Below are 23,241 nucleotides of genomic sequence, written 5' to 3'. Positions count from 1 at the left end.
AGTCATAAGACAGAGCGTTAGTAATAAATATATATAAATTCACTAACAAGATACATAGAAAAACCTTAACATAGGAAGAAGTGTGTTTCCTCTCACTTTGCAAGGAAACGTCAATATTTTTGGCATTAAAAATAAAAGCTCAAAATCAATTTCATAATTTTTAGCAAATTTATCAGGAGTTATTAAAAATGAAAAAGACCCACCTATTGTGGAAGTTTTGAGGCTTTCTAAATTGTTTTTCACTGTCTGTCCTGGAGGGTCACAAAAGAACTGTTTATGGACAGATGGCTTCTCTCCTACTGATTCAGTTTCTTTTGGCTCATCCAAACTCTCCGTGGAAACCAAGAATTCCGAACTTGCATTTGTAGATCTGCTGGTGGTTTCTGTGATTCCAGGGCATGGAGAGTCCTTTCCTCTCTTCAAAGGCTTTGCATGGGCATGTATAGTTAGGTTCCCTGTGCCTTGGACCTTGGGTCTGGCACCTGTTACCTGCATTTCCTGATTTCTCACTCCTTTTCCGTTTAGCAAAATTTTCTGCCGACCATTTGCTGCTGCTGCTGCTATTGCTGATCTTTCCATAGCCTGTTTAGGTGGCATGTTTGCTGACTTCACATTATTGTTTTCTATTTTGGGCTTTACAATAGATTTGGGGTTTCCAGAAACATTTATACCCCCAGTTTTTAATTCTTTGGTTATCTTTGATGCTGATTTCCCACTATCTTTTTCCTTTGTATCATCATGCTTCAAAATTTTACTTATAGTATTTCTATTAGTACTTGATGAATGTCCAGATGCTAGTGGTCCATCGGATTTCATCTTTCGATTAGTGGAGGGGGAACGCCAACACTCTTTCTTGTTATTTTCTCTTTGAGATGTATTTTTTATTACACCAGAGTCAGAAATTTGTTTCCTTTGCTACAAATAAAGAAAATAAAAGCAATTTGTAACTTGACTGATGTCTGAAACTTTGCTTCAACAAGCCAGTTTCTTAAAGAGGGAGAAAGAACAAAGTGCATAGTATCACTGAACATCACTCAAGTCTTGAACTATCTTTGATCATTTTGATGTACAGGCTGAATGTATTGGTCAGACTTACCTACAGGTGTCAGCATACCTTAGCTGAATGATAAGGATAGCCAATGCTTTTAAAGGACTCATTTCCAGGTTATGTGTTAAAAAGCCCTTTCATAGACCTTGTTGCTCTCCATTTCCTTGAAAACAGACTAGAAACTAAAAGAGGTGTGGAATATAAAGAGGGTCACATGATGGTAAGGAATGGAACTAGGCCTTGTGTTCCCTCCTGGAACTTCATCTGACGGCTTTGTGAATTTCTCTACCGTCACCCTGCAACCTTCAGACCTGCCAGGCTGTAGGGGCTGCAGGAGCCAGGCCGAGCTGAGAAAGGCCTTACCATTCCCTTACCAACACAAATGAACTGTTTCTATATATTAAAATAACACAAAGTTGATCTCTGTGGTAATTTTTCTTTGTATCCATTACTCAAAACATGTGCTGAATGCTGTTAAACTTGAATACATCCTGATGTACAATTCCAGGTCTAATCATTTCTAAATATTTCAGAAAGCTACTAATTACATTAAAATTTTGTCCAAGGGGCCGGGGTGGTAGTACTAGAGGTAAGGTATTTTTATTAGTCTAGGACGAACTGCAGTTCAATCCCCTGGTGTCCCATATGGTTCCCCCCCCCCATGCCAGGAGCGATTTCTGAGCACATAGCCAGGAGTAATCTCTGAGCGTTAATGGGTATGACCCAAAAACAAAAACAAAAAATTTTGTATAAGATAAAAATATCATAAGGGGTTCAATGAATTGAGCTCAAACTTTTGCATGTGGGAAGCCAGGAATTTGATCCCAGGCTGCATAGTCCTCTGAGTGTAACCAAAAGCAACTTTTGAACACAGAGCAAGGAATAGCCTCAAAGGGTGTGCTCAAAAACCAATAGCAAAAAACCAGACACATTCATATTTTCATGTATACATAATAACCTAGCTTGCTTCTAACAGTTTGGAGAAAACTGTGGGATCACCTACCATTTATCTAAATTAAGGTAATATTCTATGGCAGTAATAAGTTTTTTTTTTTTTCTGAAAAAGGGGTAGTGGCTCTTTAATAACTATTAGATTCTTGTGAAAGCTTTACTTCTAATTTATTTAGGATACTTAAGAAATCACACACACACACACAAAGAAATCATTAACATTCGCAAATCTCATATTACTCAAAGCAAAGGGATGGAGACTAGCTCATTTCAAAGTAGTATTCTAAGACCAAAGTAATATTTATAAAATTCAAACAAGTTTGTTCCTCAATTTTGTAATGGTGAGCAATCGTGTGTGTGTGTGTGTGTGTGTGTGTGTGTGTGTGTGTTTGGTTCTCAAGAAATTCTCTGACTCTGGAGGCTTCTCAGTCAATATTTGGCCAATAGGCTGTTATTTTAGTGTGAGGCTCTGAGAATGCAGTGCTACTCAGGTCCTGCTGTGACATCACAGGGAAGTGACTAGCATCCAGAGTTGTAGCTGGTGATACTCAGGTTTCTTTCTTTTTGTTTGTTTCTTTGTTTTTGGGTCACACCCAGCAATTCTCCAAGGTTACTCCTGGCTCTGCACTCAGAAATCACTTCTGGCAGGCTCAAGGGACCATATGGGATGCCATGCCAGGAATCAAACCACTATCTGTCCTGGGTTGGCTGTGTGCAAGGCAAATGCCCTATTGCTGTGTTACACTGTTCCAGCCCCAATCCTCAGATTTCTGAGAAGTCACGATCAAAATGAGATCAGGTGCATGTAAGGAATGTACTCCAATCCCTATTTATTTATTTATTTTGGGCCACACCAGGCAGTGCTCAGGGGTTACTCCTGGCTCCATGCTCAGAAATTGCTCCTGGCAGGCACAGGGGACCATACGGGATGCCGGGATTAGAACCGATGACCTTCTGCGTGAAAGGCAAACGCCTTACCTCCATGCTAACTCTCCGGCCCGAATCCCTATTTATTTTTAATATCTAAAACTAGATAGATTTCTAAGTTCAGATTGCTTTCTCCCTTAAAATTGACCCTATTTAAATTACGCCATCATTGAATATATTCATTTCTGTGTAAATCATGGGGTAACTACTACAATCCTTTAGAAATTTCACATTAACAAAATAATGCATGATGAAGATTTCAGATATATAGATTTTCTTTTTTCTATTTTTTGGTTTTTGGGGCCACACCCATTTGATGCTCAGGGGTTACTCCTGGCTAAGCGCTCAGAAATTGCCCCTGGCTTGGGGGATCATATGAGATGCCGGCGGATTGAACCGCGGTCATTCCTTGGCTAGCGCTTGCAAGGCAGAAGACACCTTACCTTTAGCGCCACCTCACCGGCCCTAGATTTTCAATCACTCTGGCTAAAACATAAATGTACACCTGCACCATTTATGTTTATTTCTTATATACAAATGACCAACTGGAACTATGTGGCACATACTACTAATGAAAATGAAGGAAAAGAATGTGATCTTTAGACACCCATTTGCTTCTAGTACTGTATCTTAAATTTTTAATATAGAAAATTTAATCAAAAGACTAGAGTATAATAAATTCTGATGTGCCCATTCGCTACCCAGATCCCCTCATTAAGGTGAATGACACCATTCAGATTGACTTGGAAACTGGCAAGATTACTGATTTCATCAAATTTGACACTGGTAACTTGTGCATGGTGACTGGGGGTGCTAATCTGGGAAGAATTGGCGTGATCACCAACAGAGAGAGGCATCCTGGTTCTTTTGATGTCGTCCATGTGAAAGATGCCAATGGCAATAGCTTTGCCACCCGCCTATCCAACATTTTTGTGATTGGCAAGGGCAACAAATCATGGATTTCTCTTCCCCGAGGAAAAGGCATCCGCCTGACCATTGCTGAAGAGAGAGACAAAAGACTGGCAGCCAAGCAGAGCAGTGGGTGAAAACACTTTCAGGGGCAAAATTGGATCATGCGTCCTATGCTTAAATAAAGCAAAGTGTCATTATGGCCTCTGTTTAAAAAAAAAAAAATTCTGATGTGCCTATTGCCCAACTTTAACAATCATCAACTGTTCTAATTTTGTTTCATATATATCTACCCCATTTTATTTTGAAGCAAATACCATAGATTTTTTTTTATTTTTTTATTTTTAAAGATATTTAATAATTCAACTAATTTGTTTCTAATCACAATTTGCTAGGGTGAAATATACCACTAGATTTTATTAGTTACAAATATCTTTTTTTTTTTTGCATATTTTTTTTATTTAAACACCTTGATTACATACATGATTGTGTTTGGGTTTCAGTCATAAAAGGAACACCACCCATCACCAGTGCAACATTCCCATCACCCAAGTCCCAAATCTCCCTCCTCCCCACCCAACCCCTGCCTGTACCCTAAACAGGCTCTACATTTCCCTCGTACATTCTCAATATTAGGACAGTTCAAAATGTAGTTATTTCTCTAACTAAACTCATCACTCTTTGTGGTGAGCTTCCTGAGGTGAGCTGGAACTTCCAACTCTTTTCTCTTTTGTGTCTGAAAATTATTATTACAAGGGTGTCTTTCATTTTTCTTAAAACCCATAGATGAGTGAGACCATTCTGCGTTTTTCTCTCTCTCTCTGACTTATTTCACTCAGCATAATAGATTTTTTTTAATCTTTTAACTACTTCAGAAGTAGTTCTTCTTTTTTTTTTTTTGGTCTTTGGGCCACACCCGGCGGTGCTCAGGGGTTACTCCTGGCTATCTGCTCAGAAATAGCTCCTGGCAGGCACAGGGGACCATATGGGATACCGGGATTCGAACCAACCACCTTTGGTCCTGGATCGGCTGCTTGCAAGGCAAACGCCACTGTGCTATCTCTCTGGGCTCAGAAGTAGCTCTTTTAAACCTTCTTTTAAACCTTCTTCTGTCTTATCTCACTTTCTCCCACTACTAGAAGACCTCACCTCTTTTTGGAACATTCATTTACTTATTCTGCACTTACTACCCAGTGGATACTTGCATATAAATCATCATGCTCAATTTTCACGACAATTCTGCTAGGTTGACCATTCTAGTTTTCATACAGGCAAACTAAAATTCACAATGACATACATTGTGAGTATGTAAAGTCAGGTCCTCTCTGCCCCTAAAGACTGCATTCACTCTTAAACATGTATTTTTCTTTCTCCTCTCATTTCTCTAAATAAATTTATTTAAATAAAAATGGTTGTACGTCAAAAAACATGTGAAGTCATACTCTGCCAGTTGCACTGCCCTTCTGAGAGAAATGTATTACACTGTTTCCATCCCACTGTGGATAGTTTGTCTTGGACAAGTTATTAGGAAGATAAGGAAGAAACTGTTCTATTTTTCTAGAAGGCAACAAAGGCGAAAAGCACTGGAAAGAAAGGCAGTGAAGTGTTTTTTTCTGGAGGCATTAAAGCAGGCACATGTACGACTACCACTCAGGATAAGAGGGAACTGGTACATAGTTGGGGTGGGGGTAGGGTATGGAACCTGCCCTAAAGTTCCTTTTCCTAGAGTACGTTCTGTGGAATATCAAGTCCTTAAAGGGTCTGAGGCAGAATCTTGTGGAGTTCCCTGGTTATAAAATTTGGGATAAAAAAATGTTCTTTGTTGCTGTATTCCTCAGGAGGCTTTTTTTTGGAGGGGAGAGGCACAACCAGTGCTCAGGAATCACTCCTGGCAGACTCAGGGGACTATATGAGATGCCGGGAATCAAACGTGGGTTGGCCACATGCAAGGCAAGCACCTTATCTCATCTACTATTGTTCCTCCCCCCCTCCCCCAGAAATTCTTACAGGTGCTCATGTATACCCTCAATCAGTCTCTACAGGAAACAACTGTGAATTAAAATTCTCAAATTTGGTTGACAACTACTTCTTCTTGTGGAATATATGAAAGAGCTTGTGTTTGGTAGAATATACTTAGTGGTGTAATTCTAGGAAGTTTACTGGCAAACGGTTCCAATGACCCATATTTTTTGTAATCACCCGGATCTGGAGCTGGACCTCTGCCCCACTTCATAAGAGCTTTCTGTACACAGTTGTATAAATTCCTGTTGGCTGTTGAGAAATAAGATGCCCTATATAATTCTGCAAGTGTTATTTTTCATTCCAAATTTGAGCTCACAACGATTGTTTCCATCTCATTGCCTGCATGTACTATGTCTTTATAATTTTCTGGGAGGCCACTTCTGGTCGTGGCAGAGCTCCTAGTGAGCTAAAAACAGAACCGGAACCCCAACCCTGTATCCCACTTGCAAATAGCGTGTTTTAGCCCCTTAAGCCATCTTTGGGTCCTCTAATTTAGTATAGATTTGTAATGCACAATTAAGTATATAAAATCATAGAAATACAACTTTTATATAGCTGTATATGCATAATTATGTATAATCATATAATTATAACAAAAATATATAAATTAAGAATGTAACAGATAATTAACAGATATTAAGTAATAATTTTTGAGCTATCTCTAAAATCATTAGTGACAATTGGGGAATAAAAATGTACTATTCGTATAAATGGTTCTCAACCTTTTTGCCTACAGAATATGTTTTCTTCCGATGGCCCCTCTGTTCTACTTAATGCTTGCTAGTTGGCCCCTAGTCTTGTGTCTTGGATCCTTGCATGATCTTCATATCTGGAGATCCACAAGGAACCATATGACCCAATTAGAAATGCTGGTTTGTTTTAACTAAATATATTTATATGAGTTCTAGAATTATTTTATTATTTTTACCAATATATATGTGTGTATATACACCTGTGGTAAAAATATTAACCATATTATTCTTATTTTCCCCCTAGGACAGGGATCAAACCCAGGTTCTCACACATGCAAGGTATGTACTATACTACTGTCATATCCTCCCCCCATTTATCTTTGTTATTTTTAATGGCCAATAGGTCACCATTAGCTATATTACATTATTGTGCAATGTAACCCTGGAATGTTTTCATGCTGAGAAACCCCATATCCACTATTGATTAATAGTCTTTCTTGCCTTCCAGTCTATGGAAACTACCATTCTACTTTTCAGTTGTTGTCTTTATTAAATTATCTTAGGGGGCATCTATATTCAGTGATTCCTGGCGATACTTGAATAACCTATAACTCCCCATGCAAAGCATGAATTCTATCCTTGAAGCCATTTCTCTGTACCATTCTACTACTTTAAGACATTTTACTACTTAAGACTATTTAGGCAACACACAGAAGAACACCAAGTAACTTTGTTTTTATAAGGGCCACCCACAGTAGTTCTCAAGGGTCAAAGAGCAACTTCTAGTGATGCTGCCCTGACAGTGCAGACTGTGGGTCACACACAGTAGTGCTGGGGAGTTGTGTAATGTTAGAGGATGAGCTCAGAAAGTATATATCTAGGCTAGGCATGTGTTCTGTCACTGAAGCTACCTCCTGAACTCATAAACTAATTTCTTTTTTAAGTAAAACACAATTGCACTCTTGGTATTTATCACATTTTTTTATGTGAAAAATGTTATGTGAATTAAAACCTTAGTACAGAAAAACTGGGACAGCTAAAATCTTACTTTTAAGAAATAGGTTAATTAGAAAAATAAGCATCAAATTAAGTTTAGAATTCTAGGCAATTTCTGACCTGCTGGAATAGCTCCAATATTTAGTTGCCAAAAAGGCTTTCAAGGAAATAAAAGGGTGGACAATATTTCACTTCCGACACCAGCTGAAATAAAAATGCCTATCTCTGGAAAATTTATGAAATTACCTAATTAAAAAGAGACTACAAATGATTTTCATTGAGAAAAAATTTAATGAAAAGTAAAATCTTAAAAATTATTCTGACACATAAAATAATGAAATTTAAATTATGTATTTTATTGGACCCATGTAGTTTTAAAGATTTACCTTAGAGCTACTGAATATGGGTTTTTTGCCAAGTTTTCGATCATCACCTTTGTCAAATGCAGCTGCAGAAAAATAAAAGCGATTAAGTTTCAAAACCAGAATCACTATTATTACTATATAAATAGACATAATATAGGATGGTAGCAGAGAAGGAAATAGTTTGATAAAAGTAGAAGCTGATATCAATTTAGTACTCATAATTCCTTTTGTTTTAGAATTGTTTTGAAAGAACCTAATTTTCAGTCTTGTTTTCTTATACATCCTCATGTTATTTTTTTAGTTGAATCACCATGAGCATAAAGTTGTTGATGGTTGGATTTCAGTTATACAATGTTCCAATATCCATCTCTTCACCTGTGCTCCCAGTTTCTTTCCCTATCCCTTCCCCACAACCTGCCTCTATGGAAGACACTTTCTTCTTCTCTTTGTTTTCTTTTTTTTTTTTTTTTTCCTTTTTATCCTTTTAGGCATTCTGGTTTGAAATGCTGTACTGTAGGAGTATCATGCATATCACTTTACCTCCTTTCAGTAGCCTATTTTTATCCAGTGATCATTTCAACTATCACTGGCATAGTGTTCACTTCTCTGTCATAACTGCATCCCCTCCTTCATCCGCTTTGTGACAAGCTTTCTACCCATGAGTTAGTCCTCCTGGACTTTGTTTTTATTGTCTTTGGGTATTATTCTCAAACTGTGTTTTTTAAGTCCCACAAATAAGAGTGATCCTTGTGTCTGTCCATCTACCTATGATTTTTTTTCAGTATATACTCTCCGTGTCCATCCATATATAGCAAATTTTATGACTTCACTTTTCCATATAGCTGCATAGTATTCCATTGATCAGATGCATCATAATTTCTTATCCACTTATCTGATATTGGGTACTTGAGTTGTTTCCAGATTCTGACTATTTGAATACTGATGCAATGAACGTAGGAGTGCAGATATCTTTTCTGCATTGTGTTCTGGGGCTCCCAGAGTATATTTTCAGGAATAGTCTTGCTGATTTTATGTGTGAATCTCAATTTCTAGTTTTTGGAGGAATGTCCATATTCTTTTCTGCCCTTACATTTTATTACTTAAACTATGGAGCATACAATTTTGAAAAGATTCATACTTTGTTAGTAAAGCAAGATCGTTTAAATTAAAATTTTTACTTAAAAAGATGTGAGATGAGAAAGGGGAAAATGTGCTCAAGAAAGAACATAGGCACCAAAAAAAAAAAAAAAAAAAAAAAAAGAGACAAAAGCAAGAGAGATACGTGTTCAAGGGGTATTAAAGAGCAATCCCTTTGAACGGGCTTGAAGAGCAAGCTGTAAAGAATCATACTTTTACCAAAAAAAAAAAAAAAAAAAACCCAAGAAATTCCTCAAACTTTAGAAATTTTAGAAATAAATGATTTTGGTTTTATAAATTTCAAAAATTCATAGGTAGTAGTAAATGGAATACTCCATAAGCTAGTAAATATGAGAAAGTGTCTATCTTAAGAAGGTGAAAAGCAGGGGCCGGAGAGATAGCATGGAGGTAAGGCATTTGCCTTTCATGCAGGAGGTCATCGGTTCGAATCCCGGTGTCCCATATGGTCCCCCGTGCCTGCCAGGAGCAATTTCTGAGCCTGGAGCCAGGAATAACCCCTGAGCACTGCCGGGTGTGACACCCCCCCCCCCCGCCAAAAAAATAAAAAAAGGTGAAAAGCATTTTGTTGTAATAGTTGTATCTTCTGATATTTTAAGTATATTGTAAAGTAAAAAGAGAAGAAAATATTCGTTGAAAATAAAAGTCTTCAAGCCCTTTTTTAAGAATTACCTAAAAAGCATTTTATAAATTAGTGTTATATGAATATTATCAGAGGACTCATGCTTATATCCTTCAAGTAAAAATTGAATGGTATCAGGAATATGAATAAAGGTTTTATAACTGTAAGTGTAATGTATACCTATAGCTAATACTTCTTTTAAAAGCAACAAGGCTTAAATATATTTTGAAGAAATAATCTGATAATTCGAGTTTTAGATAAAAAGTTTAAATGCTAAAAATACATTAATAGACTCTACATCTAGCATAATCTTCTATTACCTCGATTCTCTAAAATCTGTGATAAGCAGGATCCTAGAGATGACATTATAAGGATGGGTTTTATAGTAGATAAGTGATTTTGCACAGTAATACATAAGAAGAAATTAATACAAGATCTTTCCTAAAGGTCAGTAACTCAAATAAAACATACAAAATGTTATGACAAAGATTACCCAAGAACAATTCTTTCTCTGGGATTTTTCAGATGCAGTAATTATGTATAAGTAAATATAATAAAACTGTAAGTAAAAATTATTATATAATAAAATAGATTGAAAAATTCTTTTCGACAACTATCAATGGCATTTTGGTTTTGATATATGTATATATAGAAGAATACACATGAATATTCATATTCTTACTTTATTCATATTCATATTTCTTACTTAGCACTTAAAGAACTATGATAATAAACATGAAAAAACATAACCCTGAAAAGGAGAAAATAAAGTTTACTACCAATCAGAAGAAAGTTGAATGACACTCTGATCTTATTTTTCACACTGTATATATTTTGTGGTAAGTGTACATGGTCATCAAAAATTCAGTTCAGAAGTGGTCACAAGAAAAATCATCTAGTTTCTAACGATGTATTTTGTTGTCATATGATTTATTTTGCTGGAATATCTTTGAAAAGTGCTCTCCATATTGTATCTAGCTACACTAATATATTAGGCTCACAATGTATGATAGAGCAAATAATATTCTAGTGATACTGTTAAAGAATTTAACACATATTTATAGAATATGTTGTTTCAATCATAGATTTTATATATAGTAAAACTTTCATAAAATACAGCATCAATTTAAAATGTTTTAAAAAGTATTCTTGCTGAATCTGCCAATATTTTTTCTTAGGTACCTGCTTCAACCCAAAAATAGTCTTGAAGCCATTTTCAGTTCCACACCCTCAAAATTCTATTTCACTTTTTCTGAAACAAACATACATTATGAGGAATACACATTTACTGCTTAATGCTAATGTTTCAAATAGTACCTATTCAATGTCAGAGACTACTATGCAGTTCCTGAGGGACAGTCTGCAAAAGCACATGCCGTATCACTGAACAGATCAATTTTGAAATAAAGCCATCTAATCTTAGCAAAACCAGAAGCAAGAACACTTTATGCAAAAGGCAGAAAACCTTTATGGCAAAATATATTTTTAAAGGGAGAGAAGTATGTTTGGTCATTTGTTCTACGTGACTTATGTTATTTATTTATTTTTTACTTCTAATCTCTTTACAAGAATTCCTTTAAACAAATCTGGCTACAAACATTGTTGCAAATACAGAGTAGGATTACAAATTTATATATATGTACATTATTCATACATATAAGTGAAATGAATTTCATTTTCTAAGAATAGCAAAAAAATATCATGATGCATTAAAACTGCTTAAACATATTACCACTGTTTTCAATTAGCAAGCTATTTTTGAAGCTAACATTCGATCACTTATTAGAATCTCTTCAAAACAGCTCTTAACAAAGATCTAGAATAAAAAATCTCATCAATAACAAACCTGCTTGGATTTTCTGTTGATCATCTGTGCTCATTAGCTTCCAGCTTTCTGTGTGACGAACAGCATAGAAAGACTGAACCAGGAAGATCCAGAGCTTATCACGCAGAGCCTGGATCTTACACGTAAAACCCTGTGTTCAAGCAACAAATCAGCAGCTGGTGAGCTACATTGTCATAGCAACCAGTCATTATTCCTTTCTGAACCTACTTACTCCTGAGCTAGATCAATGATGTCATCACTTAGGTTTTTAACAATCTCGGGTATATGTTATTTATGAGGATTTAACCCTTCAATTACAGAATTGTATGGAGAAAACGAAGCTAAACCTTACTTATCTTTCAACCAGACATTATTTTAAGCTATCAGTAGCTCTTACATGAATACCTTCCATAGTCTTCATATAAACTATGACATTACAAGGTCATACTCTATGCAATAGTAATAAATATGATGAACATTTTAAATCATTCTTGAATTAACACAAATATAAATGATTTACAATTATATTATTAATTGAATGTAAAAAAGCAATATTTTAACCCAATATAAATTATTTTTTCTAAGGATAAAAGGAATTTAGATATTATAAAAATAAGACACCGATAAAAACTGATGTAAATTTCATATTTAGGGAATAGAAATAGCAACTTGGGAGCAATATTTGAGTTATGCTTTTCTATTGATTGATACTGCTATGCTGTATGAATTAAAAAATGAAAAAAAACTAACTTTCATTTATTTATTCTTTTATTTTTGTTTTGGGGCCACAACTGGCAATATTAAGGGACTACTCTTGGTCCTACATAAATAATAGTTATGGCAGTGCTCAAGGCACCATTTGGGATGTCAGGGATCAAATCTGGGTCAGTCATGTGCAAGGTAAGCACCCTACCCAATGAACTGTTGCTTTAGCCAAAAGTCTAAACTATAAATCCCACTACAAGGTAAATAAAATTTTAAAGAAGTTTGTACTATAAAAAATTCTCAGTGTTCAAAAAGTGAAGACTATAACCAAACCCCAAGATATCCATTACCTCATTTCACTGAGTCATACAACAATTAAAATGTGCATGTCAATTTTAAACCATTTCAACATTTTATTTTAATAAACTTTACTGCATTCAATACCATTTCCTTTGTATTATCAGAGTTCAGTAATATGTCCAGAGCCATAAGGAAAGAGCAACTATTCTCAGTGGTAATGTTTTCTTCAATTGCTTTTAAAATCTTGACCAGTAGATCAGCTGTGCTGCTCATTGCTTGCGACTACAAACACAGAAATTGACATTAATAGATATATAAAATATATATGAAGGTCTGAATAACAGTAGACCAGCATTGGGTCTGATTTTATGATATCAAATAGAAATCTTATTTTCTTTGTTATTAATATTATTAGTCTATTACATAATTATAACAATCTCTTTCCTTTTAAACACATACATGTTCTTAATTGCCAAGACAATCCTGAAAACAGAATCTAGAAATCAATAATAGACATTTTTTAATGACTTTAGAGAAAATTGGTTCCTAGTAAGATATCTTGCCTAAACCATAATTGCACTACTGACCAAAACAGTATCTTTATTACTTTAGTCGCTAAAATATGGCTTAGGTTAATTGAGTGGTATTGAGGCCAGAGTTATTCTCAAGCCTGCTTTTGCCTGTCTTCAAATTCTGTCTTTCACAGTTTAAAATCCCATACAAGCATGCCAGCTACTATGGAATTTAAGCCATATTAATTTAATGAAAGGCAACCTGAATTTTAATTTCTTTTACATAATTAAAGCCAGGAAAAAGGTACAATTAAATATAAGATTTAATTTTAGAGATATTACCTGTAAGAACAGATCAAAATGTTCACTTTGAATGATCTTGGAAAAGTTTGCTATGATAAATGCAATGCACTCTTCTTGAAGCTGAGATGCCATAGTTAGTGCTGCTTCTGTCCATTTCACTCTGGGTAAACTGATGACTAGCTTCTCACTTTCCATCAGAAGAAAAGCTGCATTCTTATCAGTCTTAGAATTTAAAAAGTATTGGGACAGTTAGATTATTATTATTATAGATCATAATATCTAAGAAAACATTTTCATTTTCCTGTGATGTTTTCTTTTAACATTTATCCCCTGCGGTCCCTATATCCACAACCTCCTTCAATATTACTTTTAGCTACTTTTGTCACTAATTTTTATATAGGCAGTGCTCAGGCATTACTACTGGTCCACATTCAGGAATCATTCCTGGCAAGCTTGGAGGACCAAATGGGATGACAGAGATTGAACCTGGGTTGGCCACATGCAAGGCAAATGCCTATGCCCTGTATTATCACTCTGGCCCCTGTACTTATTTTTTCATTCAGAAATATCCCAAATGGTAAACTCTGAGCTAGGAGTGAATTACATTAAAAGATAATTACAATAAACTTTGGAGTAAAAATAAAAATTATAAAGAAAAAATTTGACTTTCCTCTTATTTTCACTACTGAATCAATTTTTATACTTATAGATATCATTCATAACTACATAACTTCACTGACATAGCCTTAATACTTTTATGTCTAAAAAATGTATTCTTTGTTACAAATTTAGAAAAGCTAAAAATTACTTCAAATCTCCAGCAATTTTCTTCCTACTCTCTAATTAAAGATTCCTTTTTTATTCATTTAATGATTCATTTTCATACAGAGGAAAAATGTTCATGAATACTGAACTCTCTTAAAGACGAAGTTAAAAAAAATATCATGTGGGGCGCAAGCGGTAGGGCGTTTGCCTTGCACTCTCTAATGCAGACAAACCCCGGTTCGATTCCCCGACGTCCCATATGGTCTCCCAAGCCAGGAGCGATTTCTGAATGAATAACCAGGTGTAATCCCTGAGTGTCACTGGGTGTGGCTCAAAAAGCAAAAATAAATAAAATAAATGTCATGTGAAGAAATGTGAAATATCACAGCAAAATTACAACTTATAAATTATTATGCCTTATTTGTGCTATATTTCTACTTATTATAAAAAAATGTCATGATTTAAAATAGTATTTAAAGCCAGAGTGAGAATACAGCAAGTAGGGCATGTGGCTTGCACATGGCCAGTGGAGTTCAATCCCCAGTATCTCCAAGCATCACCAGTGATAATTCCTCAGTACAGAACCAGAAGTAAGCCACCAGTTGTGACCCAAAAAAGTAATATTAATATTTGTTTTAGACAATCATCATTAACTATACAACACTCATCGAAGTGACAATATCCTTCCACCACTGTCTCATCTCATCTGCCACTACCCCTTCCCCTAAAATTACCACCCCACAGGCCCGGAGAGATAGCACTGTGGCGTTTGCCTTGCAAGCAGCCAATCCAGGACCAAAGGTGGTTGGTTCAAATTTCGGTGTCCCATATGGTCCCCCGTGCCTGCCAGGAGCTATTTCTGAGCAGACAGCCAGGAGTAACCCCTGAGCACCGCCAGGTGTGGCCCCCCCCAAAAAAAATTACCACCCCACAAATTAACAGCTTTAGACTCAAGAAAAGATCACTGTATTTCCTTTATTTCTACTTCACACAGTAAAATGATACATTCTAGTATCATCCACGTTGTAGCAAAAGAGATTTAATATTTTCTTTCTTTTTTTGTTTGTTTGTTTGTTTTTTGTTTTTTTGTTTTTTGGGCCACACCTGGCAGTGCTCAGGAGTTACTCCTGGCTGTCTGCTCAGAAAAAGCAGCTCCTGGCAGGCACGGGGGACCATATGGGACACCGGGATTCGAACCAACCACCTTTGGTCCTGGATCGGCTGCTTGCAAGGCAAACGCCGCTGTGCTATCTCTCCGGGCCCGAGATTTAATATTTTCTAATAGTCAAGTAATATCCCATTGTGTATATATACACCAATTTCTTTATCCATTCAACTAGGCATTTGGTCTGTTTCCAGATCTTTCATATTGTAAATAGTGTAGCAATATATATATATAGTGTGTGTACATGTATTTATATTGAATTAATGATTTTGTGTTTTGGGGGATGTTGAGTAGAAGTAATGGGTTATGTGGTAGCTCTATTTTCAACTTTTTTTGTTTGTTTTTGGGTCACACCCGGCAGCACTCAGGGGCTACTCCTAGTTCTACGCTCAGAAATTGCCCCCAGCAGGCTCGGGGACCACATGGGATGCCAGGATTCGAACCACCATTCTTCTGCATGCAAGGCAAATGACTTACCTCCATGCTATCTCTCGGGCCCTTCTATTTTAAAATTTTAAAGATGTCTCCCTGCTTCTTTTTATTTAGGCTTATCCCAATTACCTCTCCATTAACAAAGATATTTCTTAGTTTCTATCTTATCCCCAATAGCATTGGTTTTTACATGCCTTTTTGATATGGCCATTCTCAGAAGTGTGAGGTGACATCTTGCTGTGGTTCAAAAGTGCATGTCTCTAATGATCAATGATGGTGAACATGTTTTTACTTGCCTGTTAATTAACTGTATGTTTTCTCTAAAAAAGCAACTAGCCAGGTCTTTCTCAGTTTTTGATGGGGTTTACTTTATTGTTGAATTTTAGGTGTTTTATATATCTTTGATAGAAATCTATCTCTGAAAGATATAGGAAATATATATCTCTGAAATATATTAATCACAAAGTTTATGTATTTATATGTCAAATACCTGATATAAAATATGTTTAGTTGTGATTTCTTTATAGTACAGAAGCTTTATAGTTTGATAATATATATATTTAATATATTTCTTTTCACTGAAGATATTTGATATTTCTGCCTTTATCTTTATTAATATACTTTATGGATTCAAGAATAATAATTTCACTTCCAGGGGTGAAAGGGGGCTCCCAAGCAGTGCTCAGGAAACTTAGTGGCTATTCTCAATAATAATAAGATGAAAGAACCAGCAGTTCAGTTCAAGAGCCTGAGGATACAGGGCTGCTTAGGTCCTGTGATGCCAGGGTCTAAAAGAGAACCATCACAAAATAGCTGGGGTGCTTCCAGGAAAACACCCAATGATGCCCAGGTTGAACCAATATGATTTGGAATACTTGAACAGACCTATCACTATCAAGAAAACTGAAATGTAATTACAAGTTCTATTTCTCTTACTCACTATTATTGTCATGGTAGTTGTCAATGTAGTCATTTTTACAAATGAACTTACCACTGGTTGAGGGTTGGACCTTCAACCTTCATCTCTAGTGTTTCTGTGTATTATTAAAATGTTTTTTTTTTTACTTTACTTAAAACCCATGGATGAGAGAGACTATTCTGAGTCTCAGCATAATAAATTACATGTCCATTCATGTATAGGAAAATTTTATGAACTCATCTCTTCTGACGGCTACATAGTATTCCATTGCATATATGTACCACAGTTTCTTTAGCCACTCACCTGTTGTCAGGCATCTAGATTATTTCCAGATTCTGGCTATTGTAAATAGTGTTACAATGAATATAGGCATGCACAAGGCATTTTTGTGTTGTAGTTTTTTGTGTTCAACAGGTGAATTTCTAAGTAAAATGAAATTTAATCTTTAAATATCAAAAGCTCTTAAAATTTCAGCCATCTACCACAAATTGTTTTAAAAGTATACTTTCCTTACTTTCAGAGTAAAAAAAAAACTCCAGAATTTGCTATGATTGAAGTGTTTTGTTTGTTGTTACTATCATCAACCCTTATTTCTCCAATAATTTCTTGAGCAACCATGCAATTGATATGGGCTTGATGCCCAATTTGAAATACTGTCAAACTGATCAAATATAGGGCACACAAATATACTTGGATATCTACCTAATACTTACTACATATATAATGTATGTGACTGATAATCAGGATTTTTAAAAATACAAATATGAGGTAAAGTTGTTATCAAATCATTTTAAGTATCCATAATAAAATGAATAAACTTTGATGGGATTCAGGTTATACTTACTTACCAAAGACTGAATCAAAGTACTAAGACAAATTTTCTGAATATCAGGAGGTATGTTTGCAAAGCTTCTCTCAGACCAAAATCTTACAAAATGCTTTATAATCCACCTGTAAAAATAATATATAAAAATATTTTCATCAAATTAAATAAAACCTTGCTTTTAATGAGCTATATTATACACACATATATATTTTGGCTAACCATTACAGTTAGCTCTGTGTACTCTTAAGATGGAATTGACTTTGCCTCTTTTTGTAAATATATATTTTAAATAAACTTTTGGTTATGTATATGAATTTTAACATAAATAAACTAATGAAGGTCCAACTAAAAGAAAACTGATAATAAGCACAAAATAATACTTAAATCAATATGTTATCTTCTACTATTGAAACTGAGTTAAGCATTAAGGTAATAAATATATCATGACCAATAAAATAGATCCAAACATTTCCCCAAAAGAAAGACGAATAGAAGGAGAAAATCTCTTTATTATTATGAAAGTACAGCACTACTTTCAAATCACTTACTTCATGCAGTCATCAAAAAGACCTTCCACTCCAAATGAATGTGCAATAATCAAGCATTCTAGTATAGGCTCCAACTTTCTAAGAGGCTAAAATTGATAGAAAATACTACATTTATCTTTTGAATATACAGAAGCTAAAAATACTTTGTTAACAAAGTGATTTTTATTCTTAAACTAAAAATTTATGATATAATTTATTCTTTTAAACCAAGCATTATTAATGCCTTATTTTATAGTGGCATTTGAAAACTTAGGTATCAGAATGGATACAATTTAAATTCTAATTTTAACTCAAAATTTTAAAGTAAAAGCAGTATAATAAATTTTATTTCATTATAGTTCATTATAGTAAACCATGTGGTATATATAACCTTTACTGGATACTTCTACATTGATTCCAGATAAAATGATAGAATTTATTATATCACAAATACATACTTTCTTAAAAGCACAGACACAAAATAATAAACATCAGATAAAATATAAATACAGTAATGGAAATCAGTCTTTTCCTGGTATTGTCTCTGTGCTACATATTGCTCATGTCACATAATTGCAGTTTTGGAGTTATGTTTCAAAGCACATCTATTAGGGTGAACAGAGTTCAAGTTCTTTTTGTATAATTTGGGGTTTATATACTTATAACGACTAACAATCAGTCAAATTATCTCTAAATGTGTACTTCAGAAGATCTCCTGATTCAGAGAAGTACAAAAGCTTCTATAGAAATGACCCAAGCACAGTTTTACTTTATAATAAGATCAGGCTATCACCAACTTTTAAAGGAATGAATTGTTATCTAATTACATTATATTTAAGGAACTGAATATAGGGGTTGGATGAATAGTATAGCAGGTGTGGTACTTGCCTTGAATGTGGAAGACTGAATTTGATCCCTGGTACCATTTGTGTTGCCTGGAGCCCTTTCAGGAATGATTCCTGAGCATAGAACCAGGAGTAAACCCTGAGCACCACAAGGTATTATTCACCCTCATCCTCAATTAAGAAATTACACACAACGAAACATAAGATTTTCAGGCTTAGCAAGTGAGACACTATAGACTAGAAGAAATATTTCTATTTCTATTTAAATGGTGGGATATTTAAAATAAAAAACCTTCAATGATATTTATACCTCACCAAGAATACAAAGCTAGATTATATCTTAAGGAACAAAACATCATTACGGATAAGCAACAGCTCAGGAATTCATAGCCTTGAAAACAACTTTGCAAGAAGCACTGAAGGAATTCTCTGAGGCAAAAAAAACAAAACAAAAAAAAAAACTTAAGACAACTTTCACAAACACGTCTAACTTCTACATAAAAATGTCCAAAAAAAACTCCTTTATGTCAATAATTTCATTTGGTGTCAATGGCTTAAACTCTCCAAATTAAGAGACACATAATGGCAAGATGAATTAGAAAACTGACCCCACTTTTTGCTACTTGCAAGAGACATCTGAACAATCATAGTAAACACTGGATCAAAGTCAAAGGCTGGAAAGCAATATTACAAGCACTTTCCTTAGAAGAGGTTAAGCTGGGGCCAGAGAGATAGCATGGAGGTAGGGCGTTTGCCTTGATGCAGAAGGACAGTGGCTCGAATTCTGACATCCCATATGGTCCCCCGAGCCTGCCAGGAGCAATTTCTGAGCATAGAGCCAGGAGTAACCCTGGAACGATGCCAGGTGAGACCCAAAAACCAAAACCAAACAAACCAAAAACAAACAAACAAACCAAAAACAAAAAAGAGGTTAAGGTGAGAAACATAGGGGGGAATGACAAATGGCCAAAACAACAGAAACTGAAAACTGATCTTCAATAGAAAGTTTACCAACGGAGGTGTGTGTGTGTGTGTGTGTGTGTGTGTGTGTGTGTGTGTGTGTGTATAGCACTTTCTTTAGAAGAGGTTAAGGTGAGAAACATAGTGGGAGAATGGCAAATGACTGAGAACTGATCTTTAATAGGAAGCTTACCAAGGGGTGTGTGTGTGTGTGTGTGTGTGTGTGTGTGTGTGTGTGTGTGTGTGTGTGTGTGTGTGTGTGGTGTGTGTAGTGCTAGGATGTTAGAAACATGAAACCCTACCAGTAACAGTTTGTAAACCACAGTTCCTAATAATTTTTTAAAAAATAATAAAGTAATGGAAAGAAAGTATGAAAGATTAAAAAATTAGGTCAAGATGACTATATTTATACCAGAAAGCATAGACTATGAAGTAAAAAGGTGATAAAGTATAGGGATGGTCATTGCCTAATGAACAAGGGAATAGAGAAAAGACTCAAACACTTGGAATGAAACAACTCAATATTAAAAAGCCAAAGAGGGAATCAAAAACCAAAGATTCCTGGAAACCAACGAGATTGATGATATAAGGTTTATTATTTTAGTTTCTTTTTTATTTGAGGGTCACACCCAGCAGTGCTCAGGGACTGTTCCTGGCTGTGCATTCAGGGATCATTCCTGACTGTGCTCAGGAATTAGTGTGCAGGGAATTGAACCTCAGTCATGTACTTGCAAGGCAAACATCTTGCCCGCTGTACTATTGCAAAAACCCTGAATAATATGTTACTGGAATATATGGACACATCAAAAGCTGTATTAAGAAGGTAGTTCACAGAAATGTAAGCATTCATCAGAAAGCAAGAAGGGCTAAAACATGTAACCTAATAACACAGCATAAGCAACTAGAAAAAGACCAACAAAGGGAATTTACAGAAAGCAGAATGAAGAAAATAACAGGACTTACAGAAGACATCAGTGAAATGGAATTAAAAAAAAAATGATTCTAAAGATACATAAAAGAGCTGGTTCTTTGAAAGGATAAAGAAGATTGACAAACCATTAGCTAGAATCACAAAGAAGAGAATACCTTAATAAATAGAAGCAGAAATGAGAATATACCACTACAAATACACAGAAATTCAAAGGATAGTCAGAGATCATTATTAAAAACATTATACCATGAAACTGGAGAATCTAGAAAAAAAAAAGGATAAATTTTTGTACTCCTATAATCTTCCAAGGTTAATCAAGTAGAATTAGCACCTAACAGATCCATTAACTATCAAGAAAATTGAAAGGTAATCAAGAATCTCCCCTAAAAAATAAAAGCCCAGACACAAATGGGTTTATTAGTAAGTTCTTCAAATCCTTTGTCAAGCTCTTCCAGAAAGCTGAAGAAACAGAAAACTTCCCTCTCAAAGAGTTTCTAAGAGGCTGACTCCAAAAGAAGATATACATATCACTAAAATAGAAAACTCTGGATCCGATGAAGCTACATATAAAGTCACTAAAAAATCTTAGTAAACTAATCCAACGGTTCATCAAAACTGAAACGCATGAACAACCTGGTAACAGTGAATATCACTGCTACTGTATTAAAGAATTTATTTAAAAGGCCCATCCTAAAGAATAAAAAGGTCCATCCTAATCCCTGCTGACTTCCTGTGGCCTGAAGGGTTTGCTTGTTAAAAAAAAAAAAGAATTTATTTAAAATCAATAAATATAAATTTTAACTGTTAAATAAAGGATCATACAGCATGCCCAAGTAAAGGTTTTTTTTTTTTTTTTTTTTTTTTTTTTGGTTTTTGGGTCATACCTGGAGGCGCTCAGGGATTATATAGGTTCTGCGCTCGGAAATCACTCCTGTCTCAGGGGACCATATGGCAGGGTTTTTCAACCACTCTGCTGTGGCACACTTGTGTACCATGAAATATTGTCTGGTGTGCCATACGAAAAAATTCCAATTTCATCTGTAACATGTGGCTTCGGCTCACAAATAGACCAATCATAATAAAATACTTTATTATTTAATAATAAAGTGATTATAAAATAATTTCTTTGTGTTTATTTGATTCCTATACAAGAGAATTACTTTATATATATAGTCAACATAGTCACAGAGTTAAATTTTTTTTTAACATTTTCTAGTGGTGGTGTGCCTCGTGATTTTTTTTCATGAAAAAAGTGTGCCTTTGCACAAAAACTTTGAAAAAACACTGCCATATGGGATGCTGGGGATCAACCCACGTCTGTCCTGGGTAAGCTGCCTGCAAGGCAAATGCCCTACTGTTGTGCTATCACTCTGGACCCCCAAATAGGATTTATACCAGGGACCAACCTGCATCTGTTCCAGGTAATCCACGTGCAAGGCAAATGCCCTACTGTTGTGCAATAAATTCCCATCTCAATTTACTTAAAACGATCTGTTTGTTTTATGCATTCTCTGAGTTACTTTTCAACTGGAGCTCTCATTACTTAAATTAACTTAATAATTAAGAAATATGTGTATGTGTATATGTGTGTGTATGAGAGAGAGAGAGAAAGAGAGAAAGAGAGAGAGAGAGAGAGAGAGAGAGAGAGAGAGAGAGAGAGAGAGAGAGAGAGAGAGAGAGAGAGAGAGAGAGAGAGAGAGAGAGATATGTAGGAGGGTAGGGGAGTATTTACAAGCAGTGCTTAGGAAGCCTTAGTCTCTTGGCAATTACCAGCCAATTGAACTGGTGGTTCAATGTGTGGCTCAAGGATAACGCTGTTAGATCTCCAGGGCTACAACTGCCTGTGCTTGTCTGTCTCTCTAGTGCTGTGTCCAGCAATGTTCAGGAGCCAAGTGGTGCGACGAATTGAACCAGGATCAGGCACATGTAAGGCATACATTTTAGCCCTCATACTATATTATCTCTTAACCCTACTTTTAAGATTTAAAAGCATTATTACTATCCACATTAAGAATCTAGTAGGTAATAATGGGTAACCTTAGGCATTAAGGAAGATTTCTCAGACTTAATAATTACCTTCTGAAAGAAATTACAGTAATCTCTTCTTAAAATATAGACTGCTACTTCTTTTAATCCATCTATTCCAAACATATCAGCCATACTGAGTATGCAACTAAAATAAAAGCAGATAAACTGTTAATTCTCCAATTTAAATACAAATACACAATACAAAATACTTTCCTAATAATAGTCTGTTTAGAAGTAAATAATATTTTTGTTGTTGTTTCGTTTTGCTTTTTTTGGGAGGTCACACCCAGCAGCGCTCAGGGGTTACTCCTGGCTCTATGCTCAGAAATCGCTTCTGGCAGGCTCAGGGCACCATATGGGATACTGGGATTCGAACCACCATTCTTCTGCATGCAAGGCAAAAGAGCTACTCCATGCTACCTCTCCAGCCCCACAAAAATAATATTTTTATATAAAAAGTTTTAAGAAGTAAAAATTTCCAAATATGTAACAAATAAAGTACATAAAGCAC

The 23,241-nt window shown here is 35.2% G+C and overlaps 1 protein-coding gene across 1 annotated transcript in view; it reads right to left on the bottom strand.

Moving 5' to 3' along the window:
* Positions 1-23,241, bottom strand: part of BTBD8 (BTB domain containing 8) — a 99,942-nt gene that overhangs the window by 7,377 nt on the left and 69,324 nt on the right. Inside the window, exons 7-14 of the mRNA XM_049772306.1 lie at positions 22,779-22,875; positions 17,988-18,073; positions 17,462-17,564; positions 13,372-13,554; positions 12,662-12,799; positions 11,534-11,663; positions 7,932-7,993; positions 204-915 (exon numbers count right to left, since the gene is read on the bottom strand). Coding sequence (XP_049628263.1) covers positions 204-915; positions 7,932-7,993; positions 11,534-11,663; positions 12,662-12,799; positions 13,372-13,554; positions 17,462-17,564; positions 17,988-18,073; positions 22,779-22,875 — 1,511 coding nt within the window. The remainder of the gene's footprint in view (positions 1-203; positions 916-7,931; positions 7,994-11,533; positions 11,664-12,661; positions 12,800-13,371; positions 13,555-17,461; positions 17,565-17,987; positions 18,074-22,778; positions 22,876-23,241) is intronic.

Source organism: Suncus etruscus, chromosome 4 (genome assembly GCF_024139225.1).
Source record: "Suncus etruscus isolate mSunEtr1 chromosome 4, mSunEtr1.pri.cur, whole genome shotgun sequence".
NCBI classification, from domain to species: Eukaryota; Metazoa; Chordata; class Mammalia; order Eulipotyphla; family Soricidae; genus Suncus; species Suncus etruscus.
Note: the sequence above shows the minus strand (reverse complement) of the source record. Positions and strands in the feature narration are given on the sequence as shown.